General features: G+C 51.1%; 2 protein-coding genes and 1 long non-coding RNA gene across 11 annotated transcripts in view; 1 reads left to right on the top strand and 2 right to left on the bottom strand.

Moving 5' to 3' along the window:
• The window catches only part of VAMP7 (vesicle associated membrane protein 7), a 22,981-nt gene extending 8,303 nt beyond the window's left edge, over positions 1 to 14,678 (bottom strand). The window contains exons 1-5 of one of the 7 annotated variants that reach the window (XM_087748309.1): positions 14,539 to 14,678; positions 6,452 to 6,606; positions 3,740 to 3,799; positions 3,186 to 3,243; positions 2,432 to 2,569 (exon numbers count right to left, since the gene is read on the bottom strand). In XM_087748309.1, the coding sequence (XP_087604435.1) occupies positions 2,432 to 2,569; positions 3,186 to 3,243; positions 3,740 to 3,799; positions 6,452 to 6,597 (402 nt within the window). In that variant the 5' untranslated portion in view covers positions 6,598 to 6,606; positions 14,539 to 14,678. The other 6 variants (XM_087748312.1, XM_087748307.1, XM_087748310.1 and 3 more) reach the window with 6 other exon arrangements.
• Positions 13,856 to 21,838, top strand: LOC104021099 (DNA-directed RNA polymerases I and III subunit RPAC2). 3 transcript variants are annotated; one of them, XM_087748317.1, is made up of 5 exons: positions 13,856 to 13,993; positions 18,269 to 18,366; positions 20,067 to 20,143; positions 21,214 to 21,296; positions 21,646 to 21,838. In XM_087748317.1, exons 1-5 carry the CDS (start codon positions 13,955 to 13,957, stop codon positions 21,691 to 21,693), a joined length of 345 nt encoding a protein of 114 aa, XP_087604443.1. In that variant the 5' UTR covers positions 13,856 to 13,954; the 3' UTR covers positions 21,694 to 21,838. The 3 variants fall into 3 exon arrangements, with proteins under 3 accessions (XP_087604443.1, XP_087604442.1, XP_087604441.1); XM_087748315.1 differs by lacking the exon at positions 13,856 to 13,993 and adding an exon at positions 14,650 to 14,909; XM_087748316.1 differs by lacking the exons at positions 13,856 to 13,993; positions 21,214 to 21,296; positions 21,646 to 21,838 and adding exons at positions 14,610 to 14,909; positions 20,573 to 21,207.
• On the bottom strand, positions 16,219 to 20,060 carry LOC148056633 (uncharacterized). Its single transcript, XR_015702497.1, has 3 exons — positions 18,544 to 20,060; positions 18,227 to 18,458; positions 16,219 to 18,031 (listed from the first exon to the last, which is right to left on the bottom strand). It is a non-coding gene; the product is annotated as an uncharacterized LOC148056633 (long non-coding RNA).

The raw sequence follows: 21,838 nt of genomic DNA, 5'->3' as shown, positions 1-21,838 counted from the left end.
TTACAGGCAAGAGCCATGCTCATGGGTCACCAGCAAAGGCCCTCTCCTCCTGCACCTGCAACATCACCAAACCTGGCACCTTCAGTAGATCAGCAGGAAAAAAGCCAAGCCCTTCACGGAGGACAACGGCAGCACCAACGTGCTCACCAGCCACAGCAGAGCAAACCGAGCACCTCCTACACCACGTGTACCGCGCCTGTTGTAACTGCCCCAGATACGGATTGCGTACAAGCTCTGAAAGCCAATATTCCAAGGACATCTTAGCTTTAATTCAAGGGAGGTCTCAAAAAAAAACCCCAAAACAACAAAACGACACTGCTCAGGTTATGCAGTTGTTTGTAGGCAATTAAGGACTCTGAAGAGTCTTCAACAGAAGATTCAAAACACTTTCCTTGTAGACTGTATAGCCTGAGGTTTTGCGCATTAATAAGGCTATTGATCATACGAGTCACAGGGCAGTTATTTATTCCTTCTCTATTTTCCATCTGACTTCATTCATTTCATTGGACGTTACATCTAGCAACAGGTCTGTGCTTTCTCTGCAGGCGCTGGACGTACACCACTGCAGACCAAACAGCAGGGAGAAGTGTGAACTGCAACGTTCCCACTACATTAACAGCTCACATTTTAAGAGCAGCCCAATCCCACACCTAAGGTAACTGCTCTCTGCTTTTTCTCCTCCTCTCCCCACCAGAAAACCCCACCGAAGCAGGGCAGGGTGTTGTCTGCAGACCCGGGTTACGCAGCAAGTCCACGCTGCATGAAGAAAAAGTGCTCTGTGAAATGCATCTCATTCTACAGAGGGCTGAATGGAAACGCAAACACTATGCTGTGCACTTCAGTACTTCAGAAGCTATACCCGTATCCTGCTGTGAATAAAATACATAAAGCAATACAACTGTTTCAAATCTCTCCTGCCTGGCAGCTGTGGACTTTGCCACTCCTCGAATACAACAGACAGCAAGCAAAGCACTTTTGTGAAAACGGGGTGGTAGCATCAAGGCTGTATCGGGTTCCTGTGGTAAGCAAAATAAGCACTTAAACTCCTCTGCACTTCAAGAGGGAAGCAGATTCCGGCCCAACCTTTCCCGTCAGGAGTCCCAGAACAGACCCAGAGTAGCTAGAATAGTCTTCTGAAACCTGGAAATTTCTTAAAAAGGAGATTGACGGTGTTTTGTGTGTGCCCTACCGACAACGTTCGGAACTCAGCTTTAGTCGAGCTGCCAACAGGGCCACTAAAATCAGCCAGTACAAGCCGGAACACATCAAGACAGCGGTGCCGTCCAGTTGCAGCAGCTGCAAGCAGCACGCTGTGTTGTCAGTGGGAGGGCTAGGACAGGCTGCTCCCTTCCCACAGCGGCGGAGAGGGGGGCCACTACAGTCCCGCCAGCACACCAAGCTGTGCCAGCGCCAGTACCGCCAGAGCAGTGGCAAGAAGATACCTTATGCTGCAGGCAGCTCCCCGACAGCAGCTTTCCTCGCTGCAGCTGAGCTTGCAGCACCGCACCGTACCAAGCCTGCCTGTCCCACAGCCCTTCCCATGCTGTTGTTCAGGGCCTGCACAGACCCCACTGACATGGGCTTCGTCTTCCTTCCAGACTGGAATCGTACTGGTAGAGCAACTCATCTTGCAAAGACTACAGTGCCTACGGTCCCTAGACTTGGAATCCAGCATCGTCCTAAATGCCACTACAGTCTCGGCTGAAAAGTGCAAGTGGAGGGTGAAACAGATACGCCCTCACACTTTTCATTTTGGGGTTGGAAGGGTCCAAGGCAAATCTCAGCTCAGAGAAATGTGGGACCTTTCCCAAGTCATTTATCCTGCTCTTTAACCTCCTGTCTATATGGAATAGAAATCCTTGGAGCCTCTGTGCAAGCTAGCTGGAGAGTCTACACGGCTCTGTAGAGCACTTGACTGTAATCCAAGCCCAGTTTTCCTTCCTCCCGAGAAGGACGCAGTACCGGAGCAGACACCCTGTCACACTCCAGCATGTGCCGCTGAATTACCCTGAAGTAAGGAGGAGAGAAGCGAGAGGCAGTTCGGCATTACTAGATACTCAAGTTCTTAAGTTTAGTTTAACAGAAATGGAGTAACATGCATTTGCCTTGCTCTTAGTGACAGCGATGTCAGCTTGCACTGGATGGTCACCTGGAACTAGGTTTGACATTTCAAATGTTACCATTAAGATCTAATCTCCAGTGCAGTGACCTGGTACAAACAGCTAAGGCATCACTATTGACCCCAACCCATTTTTACCACCAAAGTAGGGAAGCAACCCAGCTGCAGGGCAAGCGTGGGGAGAACGGCCAACTCCCCGGCTTTACACCCAGACTCAGCATGGCGCTTCTGTTCCGAGTGAGAAAATACAAGGGGAATTTCTGGGGAGAAGTTTGGCTTGTTAGGGCAATCCCATTTAGCAACAGATCTCACCAGCTGCGCAGCTAAGACACTCGAGAACTCGCTGTTCATTGCATAGGGAAGAGCTGTCTGTGCTCTTGAGCCGTATGTGGTCTGAAACCTCTTCTTGATTTCATTCAGGAAATTGAAGGCTCTGGATCGTTCAAAGTCCTGGAAGGAAGAGAGCAGAGCATGTCCAGAGCTGCATCAAGGCAGGAATAACGAAGCGTACGGGGCACGTAGCCAGTTGTAGAAAAACTGTAATTATCAGTTCTTAACAGGCATGCTGTGCATAACGCGATGGGATGTGACTGGTTATCCTGAGGTTGAAATAGCAGCCAGGTTTCAGTCTCAGCTTCCTGGACACCGGTTGGCAGCAGACTTTATTGCGGTATCCATAGATCTAATTCTGTGCCTGGTACCTTTTTCCAGTGAGGGAGAAGTTTTTCCTTCAACACTTCCATAACTGAGGAGCATTATGTGTATTTCACTGACAAGGAAAGGCTAGCCTCTACCTCTAGATTCCACTGCACTGGGGCTGCTAAGAGAGAAACTAGGCAAAACCAAGAACTTAACCTCAAAACTAACTATTCACATGCATTTCAGTTCCAGGCTTAGACTTCAAAGCTGCCACTGATGTGAATGAGAACACAAGCAGTAGCTCCAATGGGGAAAAAGGCACCTCAGATTAGCACCCACTACTGATTTTCTTTGACATACAGATACAAAAAAAAGCCAAAACCTGCAAAGAGCCCGTCTGTGCGATAGCTGTAACCAAAATACTTACATCATCTGTGATGCAGAGGTATATAATCCTGTCTTGGCAGATGTAATGAAACAGATAACTGCAGAGAAGGGGGAAAAAAAGAAAAAGTCATTTGGAGCTTCCACAGGACTAATCTTCTAGAATACACTACTGCCCGCAGGGCCTTCAAGGGCTGGAGAAGTAGAAGGACAAATTCCAGTTACCCTACAGAAAATCACACAGATGCCAACATATCCCAGCCGTCTTAGTTGAGGTAGGTGTCCCCGTTCCTGTAAGCTATGCGAAACCACCGACGTATTAAAGCATCGCCGGCCTCACACACTTCACAGGACTCCATGCTTAGCAGTAACTTGTGGGACATCCAGTTGCCAAACAACTTCAGTGCCACATTCTTCCAGCTACTTCCTTGTAAAAACAAAACCTTGACAGAATACCCAGGGGTAAGATTTATGTCTAATCCTAATCAGTGTACATACAAGCACCCGTGCACTAGTTCACATGTGACAAGAGCTGCCGTTAATTAGAGTGACCAGAAAGATACTACTTCAGTGAACCTCGCTGGTACGGTGACTTGCCTCTTTAGCCTCGTTTGTACGACCCCTGGGTTGTGCTGCCTTTGGTTTTCACCGCAAAGGCTAAGAGACAAAAGCAACCACAGCAGAAAATGAATTAGAACAATAATCAGGCTAAACAGGCTTGAATCACGTGGCTGGGTTAACTATTCATGTAAAGATGCCCTTGGTGGTGCTGAGCAAACACAGATGTTAGTTAAATGCAGCCCTCAGTGTCCTGAAAACCAGTGCAAACCAGTTCAAAGCAATATTTTCCTATCAAAATTAAACCAAGCTGTTATTTTAGGCCCACCAGGAAAAAAAAAAAAACCCTTAGTTCGTACACAACTCGACCCAAACCAGAACTGATCAGAGCATTCTAGTTCAACTCGCTGGCTTTAGCTGTTGCTTTTTTATTACATTGCCCCCTCACCACCATTTGATGCTCCAGTAGGTGACGGATTCTTCTGAGGAGTACAGCAGGACAAAATAGGAACAGAGTTACAAAAAGGCCACACAAATACTTTTTTCCCCCCTAATTAAAAACTCTATGTATCCTTTCACTTTGACATTTGTGTATTCCCGAAAGTTTCTCCAGTAAGCATGCGGGCCCTCTTACCAACCCCACAATAAAAGCAAGCTAACGAACGTGCCGCACAGCAGCTGCCTTGTGCGGCTCTAAGGGCACAGCTCAGTAGCTTTCAAACTCAGGTTTTGTATGATATAAATAAGACAACACTGAAATAAGCTTTAGGGGTGGGCTAGAAGTATAGTTTACTGCCCTGAAGGTCTGTTCTCATAAAAAAAAAAAAAAAATCTCTGCATATCCACAACTATTGCCCTTCCTTCATGGAAGGAGAGAGGTAAAGCTCGTCCGGCACTACCCTCTAGGCTCCCCCGTGACTTGTAGAAGAATCTTACCGGCAGAGACAGAATAACCCTAAGAACTCCTGATGCTAGAGGGCTGGTTTTCCTTGGAGATTATATAAAAGACACAGAAGTTCTTCTTAAAAACAAAAAAGAACTCATTAAATGAGTTTAAGAAGTTCAAACGAAGTTAAAAGAAACTCAAGTTTTTTCCTGTTTCAGACAGACAGATAGCAGGGCAATTTTCTAGCCTACAGACTGGGACCTTGGGAAGGCAGAAGGATCCCTGAAAGCCTACAGACAGGGAGAACGGCAACTCCTTGCGCTCACTCAGCTTCACAGCTTTCACGTTCTGCCCACTTACCATGGCCAAGGAAAAAAAGACGCTATTCTGTATCTCTGCAAACCAGAAACCCTGCTTTTTGACAGCAGGAAGAAGTTGCCAGCTCCAAGAATGTGTGTGTGAAAATATTCATTCCCCCCCGAACAGATGGCTAGGAACTCTTCCTTCCCCTCTCCTAGAGGGAAGGCAGGGTTGGCAGTTTCTGACCGAAGAGGTGGTTGTCCAAATGACAGAAAACGAGCCAACATAGGACTTGTCAGAAGAGACTAACTTTAGCGGAGGAGACACTCTGATGCTAAGCTCAGTGCCCAGAGCTGCAGAATGGCACCCGTATGTTTTAATAGCACAATGCAAAGCGGAACAACCACAAACTGCAGTGATCTTCTGCCGCATTTGTTAAATCCTCATCAAGGAAACAGTCAGTAACGACCAAAGGACTGCACAACTCGCAGCATGCTTTGCAAGCGTAGATGCATTAGTCACCCATCTCTCAGTGCTCCCCAGCAAAGAACAAACCAATCTCTTCCAAAATTTAAGTTTTCATCTATAAAAATGCACTACGGCACTCCCCAAACTCAACTTTGCAGTTGGTTGAACAGCACTCAAGGCAAAGTTAAAACGAAAATAACTGTACCCTTAAAATTACAGTAGAAAAAAAGATTCAGCATCCGAAGTACTTTAGACCACAGGGCAGGCAGCTTCCTCAGAAAGCTCTCCCCCAGGGACTTGTAGTGCTCCCAAGCCAGGGAAGGATGCGGGAAGACTACGCCAATTCTTATCCCTGAATCCTCAGGCAGCCAGAACAGCTTTAACGCAACAGCGTGGGCAACGCTGAGAGTCCAGCCACGCTGCCAGTTCCAAAGGCAGAGCTGAAGTGGGGTCCGACGCTTCTAAATTTGCTTTCTCCACAGTTCGTTCTTTAGTTTGCACACCAGCACATTGACTTATTTACTTTACATGTGCAGTAAGTCAGCATAGTCTCAGGTGATGTAACATCTAATCCATCCTATCAACACTGACCAAGGGCTGTTCAGAGATCTGTGCAAGCCTGGGAAAAATCCTTCCGTCCCACAGGCTGGATTTGTGGTAGCTCAGGATGACTCTACAACATCTGCCAGCCCAACTTAAAGCAACCAGGATATGTAAGTGACCTGAGAAGGGTGATGTTTTTACCTAAGGCCTTGTTCAAGCCTCAGAAAAGCCAGCAAAAGACTCCACAAGCCAGATACCAAAGATTCCAACAGTCTGATATCCAAGGTTGAGCACCCTCCAGCTCACTTTGGAGCTGTATAAAAATAGAAAACTTGATTTCATATCAACTGCCTGGGTACTTATTGCTTAAGTTAAATTCAAATCCTGGTTATGCTGCAAAGTTCTGGGGGGAAAAAGTAGCTCTCGAGCTGACTGCACATTCAATCAGCATACTGACGCAGCCAGGTACGAGTTTGGCTACACTCCATTTATTCCTCTCCTCGTGCACGTTTGCCAGTCTCTCCGCCCATACCCAGAAGAGAAGCATTACTCACTTCCCATGTGAATAGGTCAGTTTGTTGTTTTCAGACGGTATTTTTGCCAGGATCTGCTCCGTCACCTCCAGGAAGTTTCCTCCGCACCAGGCATGCTTGGCAAGGATGGTTGTGCCCCTCGCCACAACAGCGAACAGGATAGCCATGACTTCACACTACCGGGAAATAAAAACACCGCAGGAATTAGACTCGCCTTCTTTGGCAGAGAAAGCATCATAATCTTAACAGCATTCTCTCAGCCCTCAACATAACGGGAGGGAGGCATATGTTTGTTCGATACTTCGACAGGATACCATTATCAGAAAGCTTCTCTCATTTCCCCTTTTAGGTTCTGTTCAGAGCGACACCAAGACTACAATAACCTCTAGAAGAAGGTTTTTCTTATTGCAACTGCGTGCTGTCCTACAGTCTGTGATCCCACAGTAAATTTTGCCTACCTTGTTTTCTCCTAGATTTCTAGCTCTTAGTACCTTTTTTTGCTCTTTAACTGACCCTGAAGTTTTTTCTTGCTCGTTATTGAAAAAACTGCCAGCAGCCAGCAAGCTCCAGTTCGGAAAGGAAGTAACTGTCTTGCAGCTATGTTAACAGCAGCTCATTATACAGACCAAGCCCACCATCCCTAACACATGACTGCATCGGGGTCAGGCCTTGGCTTCGATTGCTATCAAACCAAAGCAGAAAAACTGCCACTCGCTTAGAGTCACACCATACACATCCCCTTGTCGCAGTCTAGAGACGCTCGCTGAGCGTACGTTGTCCCAAGACTTCCGTAACGGCACAGAATCTGCGCTTCTCAAAGCCAGAGAGCACATCTGCAAACTGATTATCCTCAGCCACACACCATTTCTACAAGCCAGCATTCTCGCATACGTATCAAACTGGACGGGTTACAGCGTGCAAGTGTTTGAGGGCCAGACTTCTGTGAAGTCTCCAGGGTTGGAAGAACATGCCTGCTGTCATATCAAGGGACACACTTAATCAGCTCAAGTATCATCACATTAATCTACTGACAGACCCAAGATTTAACATGTGAAACCACATGTCAGACCACAGCTGTGACATCTGCTCAGCTGATCCAGTACATCCATAAGCCGCTTTTCTGCTTAGGAAAAACTTAAGATGACTTTTGACCCTGCAAAAAACAAAAATCTTATTTTTCACTTTGCACTTGACTGCCCTCGTATCGCCTGCCTTATTTTGTGTCTACAGACATCTGCGTTCCGGCTGGGAAGATCACACACCTATTTCAATGCAACTGAGTAGCTCGGAGACCTCTCTAGAAATAGGTACAACAGCAGGAGTGGTTTAGCTTCAGGATCTGAAGACCACAGGCAGAAAGACTGAACACAGGCTATGCCCAGCCAGACTTTCCACCCCTCTGGCACTGACTGAAGCGACCTATCGATCTCTTCTGTATCAGGGGTCAGTCCTACCGAGCACTGTGCAGACAGATCTGCCCTGAAGAGCTTACACTTTCGTGTGAACTGATGCACAAATGATCACAGTGGAAGAGGTGGCGGAGGAACGCAGAGCTGCTAACGAGGCCGTGAAGTTGAGGTACAATCACTACCCCACCGCACTGGGGCTCACTTTGTCTGAGCTTGACAGATTCAGGCTTGGCCAGCAACAATCAGGCAATCTCCCAAGCCTCCCACAGGTTTAAAAGCTCAACGTTGGAGGGGAAAAAGAATAAACTTGTGGATTTATTCAGAAAATAGACTCCACAACTAAGCTACAACGACCTGGGAGCACTGAGGTATTCAGAGCCAGCACTGCCGAAGGGAACAGAAGGCAAAGGATGAGTTTGACAAGGGGCCACAGCAAGCGAAGCGGGAAGCAGAACAGTAAGAGCTCTCGAAGGATGCTGCTTCGGAGCAGAGCACCCAGCCAAGCGCACTCTAGCAAACCTGAGGGAGTTCATAGCGCCAGTAAAGGGGAAGGGAGAACGCACCAGACAAAGCCCCGCACCATGCAGACATGAATTCCCAGATGAGCTGTTCTCCTTTGCTCTGCCTGACTGGTAACTCAACAAAAGGGCATCAATAACGGGAGGGGGGAGGAAGCCCCAGAGCACTCAGCAGCAGCTCCCCCAAACAGATTTGCTGCTTTCGCTTCCTCCTGGCCTAAAGCTGGCACTGCTCCGACCCACGTACGTGCCCTTCACTTCTACTAAGGCACGGGGAAGCCCCTCGTGCTGCTTTGCATGGCTTGCTTCTTGCGCACCCTGTCTCAGAGCAAGACCTGTTTTCAGAACAAAGGCAACTTAATGCATTTACTTGCTGCTCTTTTTGAGATGACAGCTTCCCTTGTCCTCACTCACCGCGTCCAAGTATTCACACACCGCTTGTTTCCCTCCCACCTAGATGCCAACCTGCCGTGGCTCGGGGATTTAAACAACAGGATGTACATCCCGCTGACACGCTTGCACAAAATCTGTTAGGAAGAAGGAAGGGGAAGAGTGCCCACACTAGCAGACCCCCTTTCACTACTGGTGAAGGAATGAGGGTTTGCAAACAGCTGTCCCCTGCCTTGTCCCCCTCCCTTCCAGGCTGAAGCAAGCTCCAGCTCATTTAAAAATGTCGGTACAAAGAGGTGACAACCAGCCAGGTTTGGTTTTGTTTCCTCCCACAGGCACAGGTATGCTGGCTTGCGGGCTCACAACGGCCCTCTAACATCAAGCCTGTCAACATTACAAAAAAAAAAAACAAACCACAAAACAACCCCCTCACCAAATTTATTTCTAGCTAAGAGGAGGTGATCTTTAAACATACAGACAGGTGGTGCTTCTTACAGTCGATTAAGCAATGTCAATATCTGCCTGAAGATGATTGTGGAAGTTACACAACATGGAAAAGCAAGGGTAACAGTTTTTCCCCTTACACACTCCCTAAGGAAACTCCTCAGCACAAAGATACCCAAGGAGGAAGAACATAATCAGAGAAGAAAGTCGTGATTACTCACTGTCTGGAATACAAAAATGAAAAGAAAGTTCAAGGATGGGTTCCAGCAGAAGGAAGTAGTTCTTCACACAATGCACCCCCTGGAGCACACTTCCACACGTTATCATGGAAGAAAAGAGTGCACATGTGTTCAGAAAGCAATTGACAAGTTTATGGAGGAAAAGAATCACTATTAAACAAATATTACCCAAGCAGCTGCTCACTGGAGCCTAAGAGTTTATCATGAGTTTCTTCTATTCTCCCACTCTTCCCCAGGCATCCCACCAGTCACCGCAGAGCCAGGCCCACCTTCGGTCTGACTCGATACAGCCATTCGTAACCCTGAGAATCACTTACTCCGCAGAAGTTCAGGATTTTTTTTTTTTCCAGGGAGAAGTACTATGAAGAGCAAGTAATATCTTCAAGCAGCAAAGCAGGTGGCCCGCCAAGTCAGATCCGTGGTCCAGCCCCAGTCGAGGTTATGACTCTCGCAGTACTGGAGCGTTAGGGCTGCTCTTGCTCACCACTCTGCTCTTCTCATACAGGAGCAATTAAGAGTTATACAAAGGCCTACGAAGTCCCAGCGCTCCCAGTTTAGAGCAAACGCCTTAAAGGAGTTTAAAAACACACTTCTTCCAAGGCATCCTATCATCTCTTGCAACACTTGAACTACCAAGAACATCCCATGACAAGCAGAGAGACAAGTCATGTGCAAAGCCTCTTAGAAGCCCAACCGCAGCCTTCTCCTTCCAGCACCACTGAGCCAGCCTGCCAGCTCACACCTTGCTGAGAGCGTTTTAGAGCAGCCCCGCTACAGAAAATCCAAACTACCTTCCAGAAAGCTGGATCTAGAAAAGCCCCACAGACTGGTCAGCCTGCACACACACAAACCATTTGGGGTGCTCCCAGCACTGAGCTCTCTGACATCCTGCCACGCAAGACTTATGTGGCCAACCTAGCAGAGCTTGCCTTTTTTTTTTTTAAGCCAGCCCCAAATTGCTGCATCCACCACACGTTGATTGCATTAGAGCAGGAAAAGTAGTCAGACATTCCAGTGATATTTTGCTCCTCTGGCGTTAAAAAGCTGCTCTCGGCTCTTCAAAGCACAGTGCTCTAGACGTGGAAGTCTGAGGGTCGCAAAGTGGGACTCTAGTGCTCTAAGACTCACCTACCTCTAGTTAAACACAAGCTAAGTTACTAATCACCAGTCCCTCCCTCCACAGACATGAAGAGACCAAAAGCTTTAGCCTGATGCTCACAACATCATTTAAGATCGGAGTATTTGGACATGGCATTGAGCAGAAGTGGGGAGCTAAAGCATAAAGGAATGAGTATCTCCTTGGAACCTTCCTGCAGGAGCCACTACCTCCACCTGAAGAAGCTGAAGCAGAAGAGAAGCCAAGCAAAAACACAGACCCAACACGTTGCTAGACAAAGATGAAACAAAACTAAACCTTGGAAAACTCAAGTTAAATGCTTATCACGCCAGAGACAAGGGCCGCCACACAGCCGATTCCAATCTTGTAAAAAGAAATGATTAACTGCCATGCAACTGTTCCTAGTTTCTCCTGATTAAAGAGACAGCAGCTCACTCCCGCCTGACGAGGCTACAGAGAGAGCACACATGTTTTCCCAGCAAAAATCAATACCTGTGGCCAAAAAAAAAAAAAAGGAAAAAAAAAAAGCTTAGGCTCATCCCCTGTCCTACACCTTAGCTTTGACTAATTTAGCCAGAAGATGCAAACTACACAAACTGCACTTTATTCTGTTTTCTACTCACCCAACACCTGGTCTCTTCGGGTGCTACCAACCCCCGTTTTCCTAACAACGAGGAACTGCTGAGCAGCACAAGTCAAAGAATTTGTGAACGGTTACGACAGCACACTGGTCTGCAACAATACTAACTAAACCAAGAGGAATTCATTACGCAATCGCGTCCCTTCAGACCCACCAAGATGCAGTCCTCTGCAAGGTTTTGGCCGGTCCAGCAACTGAACCAGAACTGTGTCAGTGCGTGGTACAACACCAGGTCACAGCCAGGAATAAACAAACACGACTAAGCCTCTTCAGCCATCAGGTGACTGTCAAGTATCAAGAAACCAATCTCTTCACATTGCAGTCAGCCAATGAATAGGACCGATATAAAGGAGCAGCTGTAAAAGAAAGAACATCCACAAACCCTCCCCCTGCCACACGCTGCAAAAGATCAGCAGCCTGCAAGGCAGGGAGCGACTAACCTCAGAACTACAAAGCCCACACAAGCAAAGAGACACCTTAATTCCCAGAGCAGAACAACTCCAGATTCAAACTGAGGATTATGAAGTGGTTTGGGCAACTTCTAAAAGCCTCCGTTCTTTTAATGTTGGCTATTTGCAGAGCTCACGTGAGTGAGGTGAGAGTTCGCTAGTACCAGAAGGTGACACTCACTGATGCTGTAGGATCCCACGGTCCTGCAAGGAGACCGACTCACTGAATTCGCAGTCCTCAGCCTTACTTAGGAGACAACGGCCACGTGCCTTGCAGCGACACCTGCCCCAGCTTTGTGCAGAATGGATTAAATGAAGTAAAACAGATTAACAAGGAGCATATTTCTCTCTACAAGCAGCATCTCATGCAGCCCTGTAAAACTCATGTATTACTTCTGTTAGTAATACAAATCTATTAAACTGCTAGAGAACATCTCTCCTCGGAAGTTACAAGATTTTAATGGATTTAATTTCTGACTCTTAACCTCTTTGTATAACCTAGAGATCACAACTGTTTTCTGTCTCAACTTACAATATTGAAGGGCTGGACATAGCCAAGACCAAACCTTCCTAAAGTAAAACACACTTAGAGATATCAGGTAGGCCTTGCATGGAAAGGCTCCGCATCAGGAGGGAGAGGGGAAAAGGCTGCACCCCTCAGCCACCCAGAAAACACCACGGATCCAAAGAGCTCCTTAAGCAGTGCCAGAAGCATCTGGCAGCTAATGGAGACGAAGCACAAAGGTGAGTTGAGGATTGCACTTGTATCGCAACAGCTATTTACTCATTGCCAGTCACACTGCAAGATGCAGCGTGCTGCTGTCTACAGGGTCTCTCATGGCATTTGAGAGAAGGGCACAGAAAAAGCTGCAGTATCTTAAAGAATGTCAGAAACACAGGTTCAGTCTTCAACGTGCTGTTTAAAGCTTCAGTAGGGATGATTTCTTATTTTCAAGCGAGACACAAAACAACTTGTTTGTTGCTCTGACTTCACTGAAGATCTAGAATAAACTATCGGATGGCAGTTAAGACAGCTGGGGCAAGAAGTGAACCCAGAAAACTGCGCCCATCCTCCACCAGCAGTCCCGCCCTTGCCAGCCAAGGGGGACTCGTCAGTTCTTCTTCTTGACCAGAAGATTCACAGCCTCAGCGCCAACAAGGGATGGAGGAGTTACTGCTTATATTTCCAGAAATCCTCCTTACAGAAAGCAAGGGGCATCACATTACTGCTGGTTTTAAACGTGAAACAAGTGTAGGTGTTGCAACCCTGCAAGTTGCAAACTGCCTAACTGCAATAAGATGGTTTAAGCGCAGTGACTTCAGCAGAAAGTAGCCTAGACTTCCCTTTAACCCATCCTTGGCATCTGCAAGTTATTATTTCTTTAAAGGATATTCCAGCGTTAAGCCCTGTAGTTTATCTCAAGCTTAAAATGAACAAAAGCACAACATTCACGCGCCAGCTTAACAGAAGTTTAGCTTCCTCTCTGCCTGCACGGCTTCCTTCGGGTACCTCTGCTTCATCATGATAGAAACAAATCGCTAGATAAGATTAATCCAGCTTCTCTTCCAGGCCCATCACTTTTTCTGGAAGACAGTGTAACACGTTTTGGAAGAGGGATAAAGAAACAGAATATGACAGCTATGGAATAAGCAGCTCTCTAGAGAGGAAACACGCACGGCCTAAAGCACGCTTACTTACAGCACCCCCCTGGAGCCCCGCTGCAGGCAGAACGGTCGTTAGTTATCGCTACCCAGTCTTTAAACTCCACGCAAGCCCCTGCTCCGAGTCACAGCAGCAACACGGCGCTCCGGGGTTAACCGCAGCCCAGCAGCTCCGGCCTTTCCCCCCCCGGCCTCCAGCAGCCCGCTCCCCGAGCTCCCGAAGCCCAGCCCCGGCCGGCACGCTGCGCCTCCCCCCCTCCGCTACCCACCGAGCCCTCCGACCGCCGGCACCCCCGGGGCCGCCCGGCCAGCCTCCTCCGCCTGCCGCTGCCCGGCTCCCCCCCCGCCGCAACGGCTCCGGCCTTGCGGGCCCAGCCCCGCAGTCAGCCCCTCAGTCAGGACCCCGCCGCGGCCTACCGCCCCCGGGGGGACCGGAGACGGAGCCGCTCGCTTGCGGACAGCAGCCGGCTCTCCTGAGGCGCCCGGCCTCCCCGCGGGACCCGCCCCGCCGCCGCTCACCGGCCGCCGCGGCAGGAGGGAGCCCTCGCAGGGCGCCGCTGCCCGCCGCGCTCCTCAGCCGCCCCCCGTGACGCGCTTCCGGCGGGGGCTGCGGGCCCCGCCGCGCGGAGCCTGCCGGGAGCTGTAGTCCGGCCGCCATGGCGGAGGAGGGCGAGAGGAAGGCCGCGCTGGAGACGGTGAGGGAGCGCGGCCGCCGGCTGAGGGGGACGGGATGGGGCGGGGGTCGGCCCCGCTCGGCCGGCGGGCGCTGAGGCGCTGCTCCCCCCTGGCAGCGGCAGCCGGGGCCTCCCCGGGCCTGGCTCAGCGGCGGGGCCCCCGCAGCGCGGGCCCGCCAAGGAGGGGTTGTTGCGGCCTTGGCGTCGGGATAAATCGTGACAGCGAGGATAGATCCAGGGGAAGGCCGGCTCCCGGGTCGGTGCTTCATCCCGGCAGCGGGAGCCGGCGAGGATCCCCTTCGCCCGAGGCTGGGCCCTCCCGGCTGCCGCCCCCGCCGCCCTGCCCGCCTCTTCCCCGCCCGTGAAACCGCTCGGTTGTGCCTGGCACGGAGCGGCCGCTCCGGTACAGAGCCCGCGGACGGCGGCGGGAGAGGCTGGGGAGAGGCGGCAGCGTGTCCTGAAAGAGGAGGGACCGAGAGGAAGGCGCCTTGCAGTTGCGTTTCTTGGAGTTCAGGCGTTTGAGGTGGTGCTGTAGGGACCAGAAGCAGCCGGAGGTCGGGACTAACCTGTTTTAAAGCTTGTGAGGACTAACATTTTCTAGGACAAGCTTGCTTTTTGAAGGTGACTGCGTACCGTCAGGCCTTGGCTGGCGCTGCCGGCAGCCCGGGCAGCAGGCCGCCTCCCCGGCCCCGGCCCCGGCCCCGGCCCCGCCCGGGCGGCTGAGCCTCCCGGCCCCAGAAGGCGCTAGATGGCACTGCGCTCCACGCCCGCAGGGCTGCAGCCCCCCCGCTGGCAGCCGGGCCGGGGGGGGGGTGACGGGGAGAGCCGACGCAGGACCATCGCGCGCTCGGGGCGGCAGTCTGTCTGTCTGTCTGTCAGTGGAGAACGGGGGGAGCTGAGCACCAGGGCAGCCATACAGGAGAAACAAGCGAGCTCTGTAAGTTGCCTGGTTTTAAAAGCTGCCTTTGGGGGAAGCTTAATACGACAGTGTTCTATAGTCTCTCAATCTACAGCCCCCAAACTTCTCCTAATGGCACAACAGACCCTAGAGTCTCTTAGCAGTAGCCAGGCTTCTGCTAGTTACCTTTTTCAGGCTCTGTAGAGCCATATTCTTCTCCCACAGGCTGAAAGTCACGGTTGCAGCAGGAAGCCCAATCCTGCAAGCCTGATGTGATGAATGAAATTGAGCTTTGAAGAGCAGCAGTTGCTAGAGAGGCCCTTGGCAACGAACCAGCAGATTCCTCCGTGAGGAGTGCAGGACCGTACAGAAAACGGGAGGACATGCAGAAAGCGATACTGGCTCATGAAGACCAGCAAAGGACCATATATTCTGACACAAAAGAAAAGTTGTGCATAAACTGCAGCGAGCGTAGGAACAAGTGAGTTGCAGGACTGTTCCCCACCCGCTTCATGTCTAGCTGATCCCATCTATCTCAGCGCTGTGCTAATGTATCCGCCACAGCACTACCTAGGCACCAAATACAACATTAAATAATTCATCGTCATAAATCCCAGCCCCTCTAAGCAGGAGAGCTTCTGGATGACGCGAGACTGCAGCTCTTAGGCTCCTAGGTAGAGGAGGAGGGCGTCCGACACGTGGGTGGCCGGGTCGCAGGGGCTGTATCCTGACCTTGCTGGGAGGACATACCCCGGACCGTCGTGGGCAAGGCACGGGCTTTTCCATCTCTGTTGTCTCTGAGGGGCTCAAGCAAATTTGATCAATCCTAAAGCTGCCTCAAAATCTCATTAGCTTTTCCTTCCGCCTCTACCATAATACAAGAACAAGGACAATTTGGTACAGAGACTAGCAAAGCGGTGTGTAACCAAAGAGGAAAAACTCCAGATGAGCAGAATTCCCTACTCCAGGGCCTCAGGGCTTTTTTTTTTTTTTTTTTTTTTTTTTACAAATTGGCTCATAGGAGAACAAGTTTCTTGTGGTGAATAGTTTGATGCCTGGATGCCTCTGAGATGAGACTCAGAAACACCCTGAGAAATCTCAGCCTTCTGCCTCAGGGCACAGACCCGATTCTGCAGGGACCGGGGAGGAATCTGTCCATCAGGGCGATGCATCGGTTTTCCTCGGAAGCATGGGACAGCGTCTGTGCCAGAGGCGAGATAGCTGATGAGGTGGGCCGATGGCTTGATGAGGAGCAGTGAAGCTTATGGTCCTGAGATCCAGAATTGTATCCGAGGACTCCCCACAGGAACGAGAAGAGATAAGTTGAGTCTCTGGGAAGCAGGCAGGTTCAGCACGATGTGTTCCTTCCAGCTGCGTGCAAGAGCCATGCTCTGGCTTTCGTCTGCCAGATCAATGCCCTGGGTACTTACGCTGCGCTGAGGAGGCAGGGACAGCTTAAATTCATTGGGTTGCTGCTCTGATGCATTTGCTGCAGCTCCGCAAGCTGGCCCACCCACCATGCCAGAGAGGCGTCTGTCCCTCCCTTCCTATGCCCACGTGTTCCTTCAGCTCTGGGAATGAGCCTGAAGTCACTGCACCTCCCAGCACTGCGCGTTAAACTCCCAGTTATCCTATTTTTCAAATCATTTCTATGCAACGTTTGTAACTCAGCTGTAAATGTTTGCTCTCTATCTGGAAAAGCATCTCTCTGCCCCCGTGGGTGCAGAGCTACACCTGAGCTAAGGTGTAACTCCCATCACCTGACCAAACTGCGGGAGTGTCACTGTCCCAGTGACCAGAGCTGTACCTGTCTCATGGCAGGGGGGCGGCACTTGGGATTTTGGCACCTGGGCATACTTCTAACCCTGAGACTGGATGCAGGGAGCAAACTGGGGGCCAGGCAACGTGTCCTGGCCCATGGGCGCCTCCTGAGATAGTCTGCTCTTGTTTGAGCCTGTAGTCTTTGGAAAAAATGAGCTCTTGAGTATGATTGGTGCTAGTAATTTTAATAAATACTTCCTTGCAAGGCCTTGCAGTAGGAGAGACTGAGGCCAGCAGCTACGTTTGGGAAGAGGGTGCTGGGTGTAGCAAGCGGGAGAGCAGGCAGGGTGTTTCATCCGTGCCGCCGGCTGCCCGAGTGACCTGTGGCAAGTCACTTATGCATTGTCCTTCCGCACCAAGGGAAGGTGGTTTTGCCACTTACGGCCTTATTTTCATCACTCAGCAAGACTTACCGCTTTGGCTGTGGATTGGGAGGTGAGGGAGCCCCTATCAGGCCAACGTCCCCGTTGCTGACGTGACGTTGATGCGATGTTGCTGCATCGCACCTCTCCTTCTGCGATAGCTGGCACACGGGGAGCCTGCCCTTGAATTGTGCTGCAGGTCTGGGTGATCTCTTCCTCCATGAAAATCAGTCTGTGTTTTCCTTCTGAACCACTGAATCAGTTCCCCACAGCGGCCATACCTGCAGAAGGAGGAACAGGACTGCTAGGGGGGTATTACTACCCGAGGGGAAATGTGAGGGGTTATAAAACTCCTGGAGCGGTTGAGGATTTGGCCACAGGCAGGATGTGAAGAGATCAGCGCTTGTCTTAGCCTGGCTCCACACTTAACCTTGAAACCTCTCTGCTGCCGGGAGAGGAAGCGGTTGGGGGCTGTGTGGGCATGTCAGGCTCCACGGCGGCTACGCTGAGCCTGGGGAAAGGTCAGAGGCTCAGCAGCCCTCTGACAGCTCGGCGATTCTTTAGGTGACTTGTTGGTTTTGGAGGGGATCCCAAACCAGGCTCCTCGGGAAGTGTTAGCTGGTAAAGCTCTTTTTGGGTGCCTGAGCCAAAAGCAGCAGGAGGATTAGGGGCTGGCTGCTGCCATTGCGGGGTTCATTACACGTGGGGCTCAGCAGCCTGAGGCTCACCGATGGGATCCCCAGGCTCGTCCTAAGCTCGTGAATTGGGGCTTACAGCTCCTGTTGTTTTTCAGCTGGGATAAGATTTCCCTGGTGACAGGCCGTACTCCTCCCTGGGGATTTTTTGACTGTTCCTCTCATTCCCATGTAGCCATGGGCTGGTGGTGGGACCAGGCTCACACCAACCTGAACAGTCACTCCCAGCTTCTTTCCACCATAGGTCCTGAAGCCACAGCTTCCTTTGGGCTCCTCTCCTCTCCTGTGAAGAGGAAGGATGCACAGGCACTTTGATAACCGGGGAGAGGTTTCTCTCAGGTCTGTCATTTTGCAGCTTTCCCTCTGCTGCGAAGGTGCTCTTGGTCACACTGCAGCACCCGAGACGTGAGCCACAGAGGCCGCCCAGCCAGACACAAGCCCTCCCAGTTACTCGGGTGAAGCTGAGCACAATAGTTACCTCAGAGCCTTACAGCATCTCTTCTTTCCCCATTTGTGGCAGGTCCAGGCGGATGGGACAGATGGAAACTGCGTCACGTTTGTGTTGCATGATGAGGACCACACACTCGGCAACTCCCTCCGATATATGGTCATGAAGAAGTAAGTGGAGCCTCTGTGGTGCCTGGCATCGCTGAGGGCACCTCTGCCTCCTACGCTGGCCTTCTCCTTACTGATCTGCATCTCAGTTGTTGCTAGAACAGGGCAAATGATTAGAAACTACCTCTGTGTACGCCTGTTAGAGTCTTTATATCACACACGGTGCCCAAGACTCCTTACCTACTACCTGTCTTCACAGGATTGTTGTTTTCCTTGTGCTGTTAGTGTCAGGACCCTGAGAGCACTAACAGGCCTTAAAGGGCCTGACCAGCCACACCTGGGGCCTCCACCCACACCCTGCCCATGGGCCAAGGAGCCCCATTTAAGCTCAGCTTAGGGCTTTCAGTCCCTCCTGAGCTATGTTGTAGGAGCATGGGTCTCCAGCTCAGCCTGTACTGGGCTGCAGACTCCATTCACCTGGATGCTGACCCATGGATGGACTTCCTGACCTGACAGCCCTTCCTCATCGTTGTACACCTGATGGTCATCACTGGGTAGTGTCTGACCCTTACCTGACATGATGCTGGCCCGCAGATGGACTTCCTGGCCTGACCTCGGACCTGCTTCACCCCCACAAACCTGCCTGATGATCTGGACCCTTGGCTGACCCTGGCTACTAGCTTTGCATTCGCCCGGCTCCCTCGCTTGGGTGCTGTGGGACAGGGCTAGCTAGTGAGGCCTCTGCCCTGTCGGCTGTCTTACTATTCGTGGCTCCCAGCTCCTCATCCCTTCGGGAACAGCCAGCCCTCGCTGCTCACTGATGGTTAGTTACGGAGGAAATGCAATGTCTGACACGTGAAAGGCTTCTGAATGTCTTATTTGGCCTTGGGTAAAACGATGCGCAACTCCACGAAAGTACTCGTGGTCAGGCAGTACCTCTGTCTCCTTCTGGGATGAGCGCTGTCAGAAAAGAGGGGAGGAACAGCAGTAGTAAGCAAATTGATCATCTTTCATGGTTGCATGGGGATGCAGGAATTGATGCTGGGAATTAATTATCCTGCTGCCCCCATCAAAATAAACAAATAGGTTCACCCTGGTGGCCTGATTTTATCGAACTGGGCAGCACTGAGGGTTTGTGAAGATCTACTGGTAAGCCTCAGAAGGATTACAGCAGGAAGTTCAGTGCGTCATCTCAAATGACAGTTGCATTGCAAGTGTCATGTGAATTCCTCTGATAAATCACCACGACAAGAAAAACAGCAGGCTTCTTGCAAAGGGCTGTTCTTTCTGCTGGGCGCACAGATGTTCTACCACCTACCTCAGCTTAGGAAGGCAGATGCCATGCAGCCTGCAAACCATCTCAGTAAATCCTTGCAGTGCCCTAGACCTGTCAGCCTCTTTTGCCCAGCAGAACTGCAATAGGTTTGTGTGCAGCGAGGTTCCCAAGCATCCAGGATCCCCTGTTTGAACTCCGCAGGCCTGCCAGCGGACCGCTGGTGGTGCCAGGATGGTGCCTACGATGGTGCCAGCCACGTCCTGCCCCTGCAAAGCTCCAGCTGCAGCTCAGAGAGAGATGGAAGGGTGTGAATACGGTTACACAGGTAGTTTCCCTTCAGCACATCCCTCCCATAGGACCCTGAGTCATTTTAGAAACATCCTGAGCCCCGGCAGGTCTGCAGTGGCCTCAGCCTCTGACTTTCCTGAGGTTTGCTGTGGGTTGGCCTGGGTTTCACTGCTCTCTTCTCCTCTCTCCCCTTCTGCAGCCCTGATGTGGAGTTCTGTGGCTACTGTATCACACACCCCTCTGAAAGCAAGATCAACTTCAGGATCCAGACCAGAGGTATGATGCATGTTTCCTTTGTGTACAGGGCCGGTTTTTTGTGTAACTCCCCCTGCTTGTGTCGGGTTTCCACCCTGAGTCATTTAAATAATGAAAAGCACTTTTCTCCCTCTTCTCTGCTGGCCGCCTGCAACTGCTGTGCCCTGTTGCTCAGCCGGAGAGGCGGCCCTGAGCCATTATGCTACAGCTCTTCGGTCTCCCAGCTGTAGGGCTGAGCCAGCTCAGGCCTGAGCTGGTCCCAGCTCTTTGGGTTGGCTGGCAGCAGGCACCGAACTGCAGTGCCAGGGTAGCGTAGATGTGCTACTCCCTGTCGCAGGCGATGGGTGCTCCGTCTGCCCCTAAATCAGCACAGGGACTGGAAAGCAAAGCCAAAGCGTGCTGACGTGTATAGCTGCAATGAGATAATTCGTTTCTGCTTCTCCTTCTCAGCTGTCTTGCAGCTTTGGTCATCAGGCTATGACCTGAAGCTCTTTTGGAAAACCTCATCAGTCTGTGCTGTCTTGTGACTTGCTCCCAAAGAGGACGCTCCCTGGTAATAGATAGCGCCGACAGCTCTGAGCCTCTTGCAGTCACTCACTCCTCCCGGCACACCAACCCCTTCGGCTCAGCCCGCTGCCCTCCTTTTGGGCCCTGCAAGCTCCACAGCTTTGCCTGCTGCCCGGAGGGGCAGTGGTATTTCATCCCTTCCTCATGGGGCTGGTCCCTTGAGCATCAGATACGTAGAAGCTGCTTTCTGGAAGCAAGTATCTAGTTTGTGCTTGCTGACTCTTAATTTCCTAAGAATAATTAGTGCTCAGGCTGTTTTCTTTGCCAAGGGAACCCCTTCCCCATGGGTCTAACTGCAGGGTCAGTGTCTGCTGTTCCTGCGCCGCAGCCTGGACCACCGCGCTGAGCTCAGCTCTCAGCCCGCTGATGGTGGGCTCGTACCTGGTGTAAGAGCCTCTCCCATCGCGGGGCCTGCCCTTGGGCATGGTGGTAACAGCCACGCTGCCTCCAGGCGGCGAGGGAGAGGGCTACCAACCTCTTTGGAAGCCACCTGCCGTTTCACTAACGCATCTTCTTTCCTGAAGGGGCCCTTCCTGCTGTTGAGCCGTTCCGGAAAGGATTGAATGACCTGATGGGTGTTTGCCAACATGTGCTCGACACCTTTGAGGTGAGACTCGTCCTGAAGAGCTCAGGGGCCTTTTCTGTCTCTCTGTCTCAGAGGGGAGAGGAATGGGCTGAGACCTGTGTTGTAGGTACTTGTGCCATGAAAAACCTGATAGTTTTTTCAGACGTTCTCTGCCTGACCTGCGGCGTGGCCGGGCTTCCTGGCCCTCGGAGTGGCTGTAAAGCTCAGTCGCTTCTGAAAGTACCCGGAGCTCTGTCAGAGCTTCTCGGGTCCCTCAGCCTTTCCAGGCCCTGGACAGAGAAGTCCCGGCACAGACCAGGGTGGCGGCACCGTGGTATATGAGTCACTCAGATACGTGCTGTTAACATTTGTCCTTCGCTCTTGTTTGCAGAGGAGCATGAAGGAATACCGGGCCCAGCGGGAGGAGGAGATGCAGTAGCGGATGGGGCTGGCAGTCCCCGTGGATGTGTGTCACGTCTGTGTGTTGAATTCCCTGTGTCAAGCGTTTTTGTTTGGTTGGTTTTTTTATGACCACTTTGATGCAAACCTGTATTTTCTCTAATAATAAAGTTGATGAAATTTGA

The sequence above is a fragment of the Nipponia nippon genome, unplaced genomic scaffold, assembly GCF_047370975.1.
Source record: "Nipponia nippon isolate SJK-2023a ecotype South Korea unplaced genomic scaffold, ASM4737097v1 scaffold_12, whole genome shotgun sequence".
Lineage (NCBI taxonomy): Eukaryota > Metazoa > Chordata > Aves > Pelecaniformes > Threskiornithidae > Nipponia > Nipponia nippon.
The sequence above is the reverse complement of the archived record's forward strand: the minus strand, read 5'-3'. Positions and strand labels throughout refer to the sequence as shown.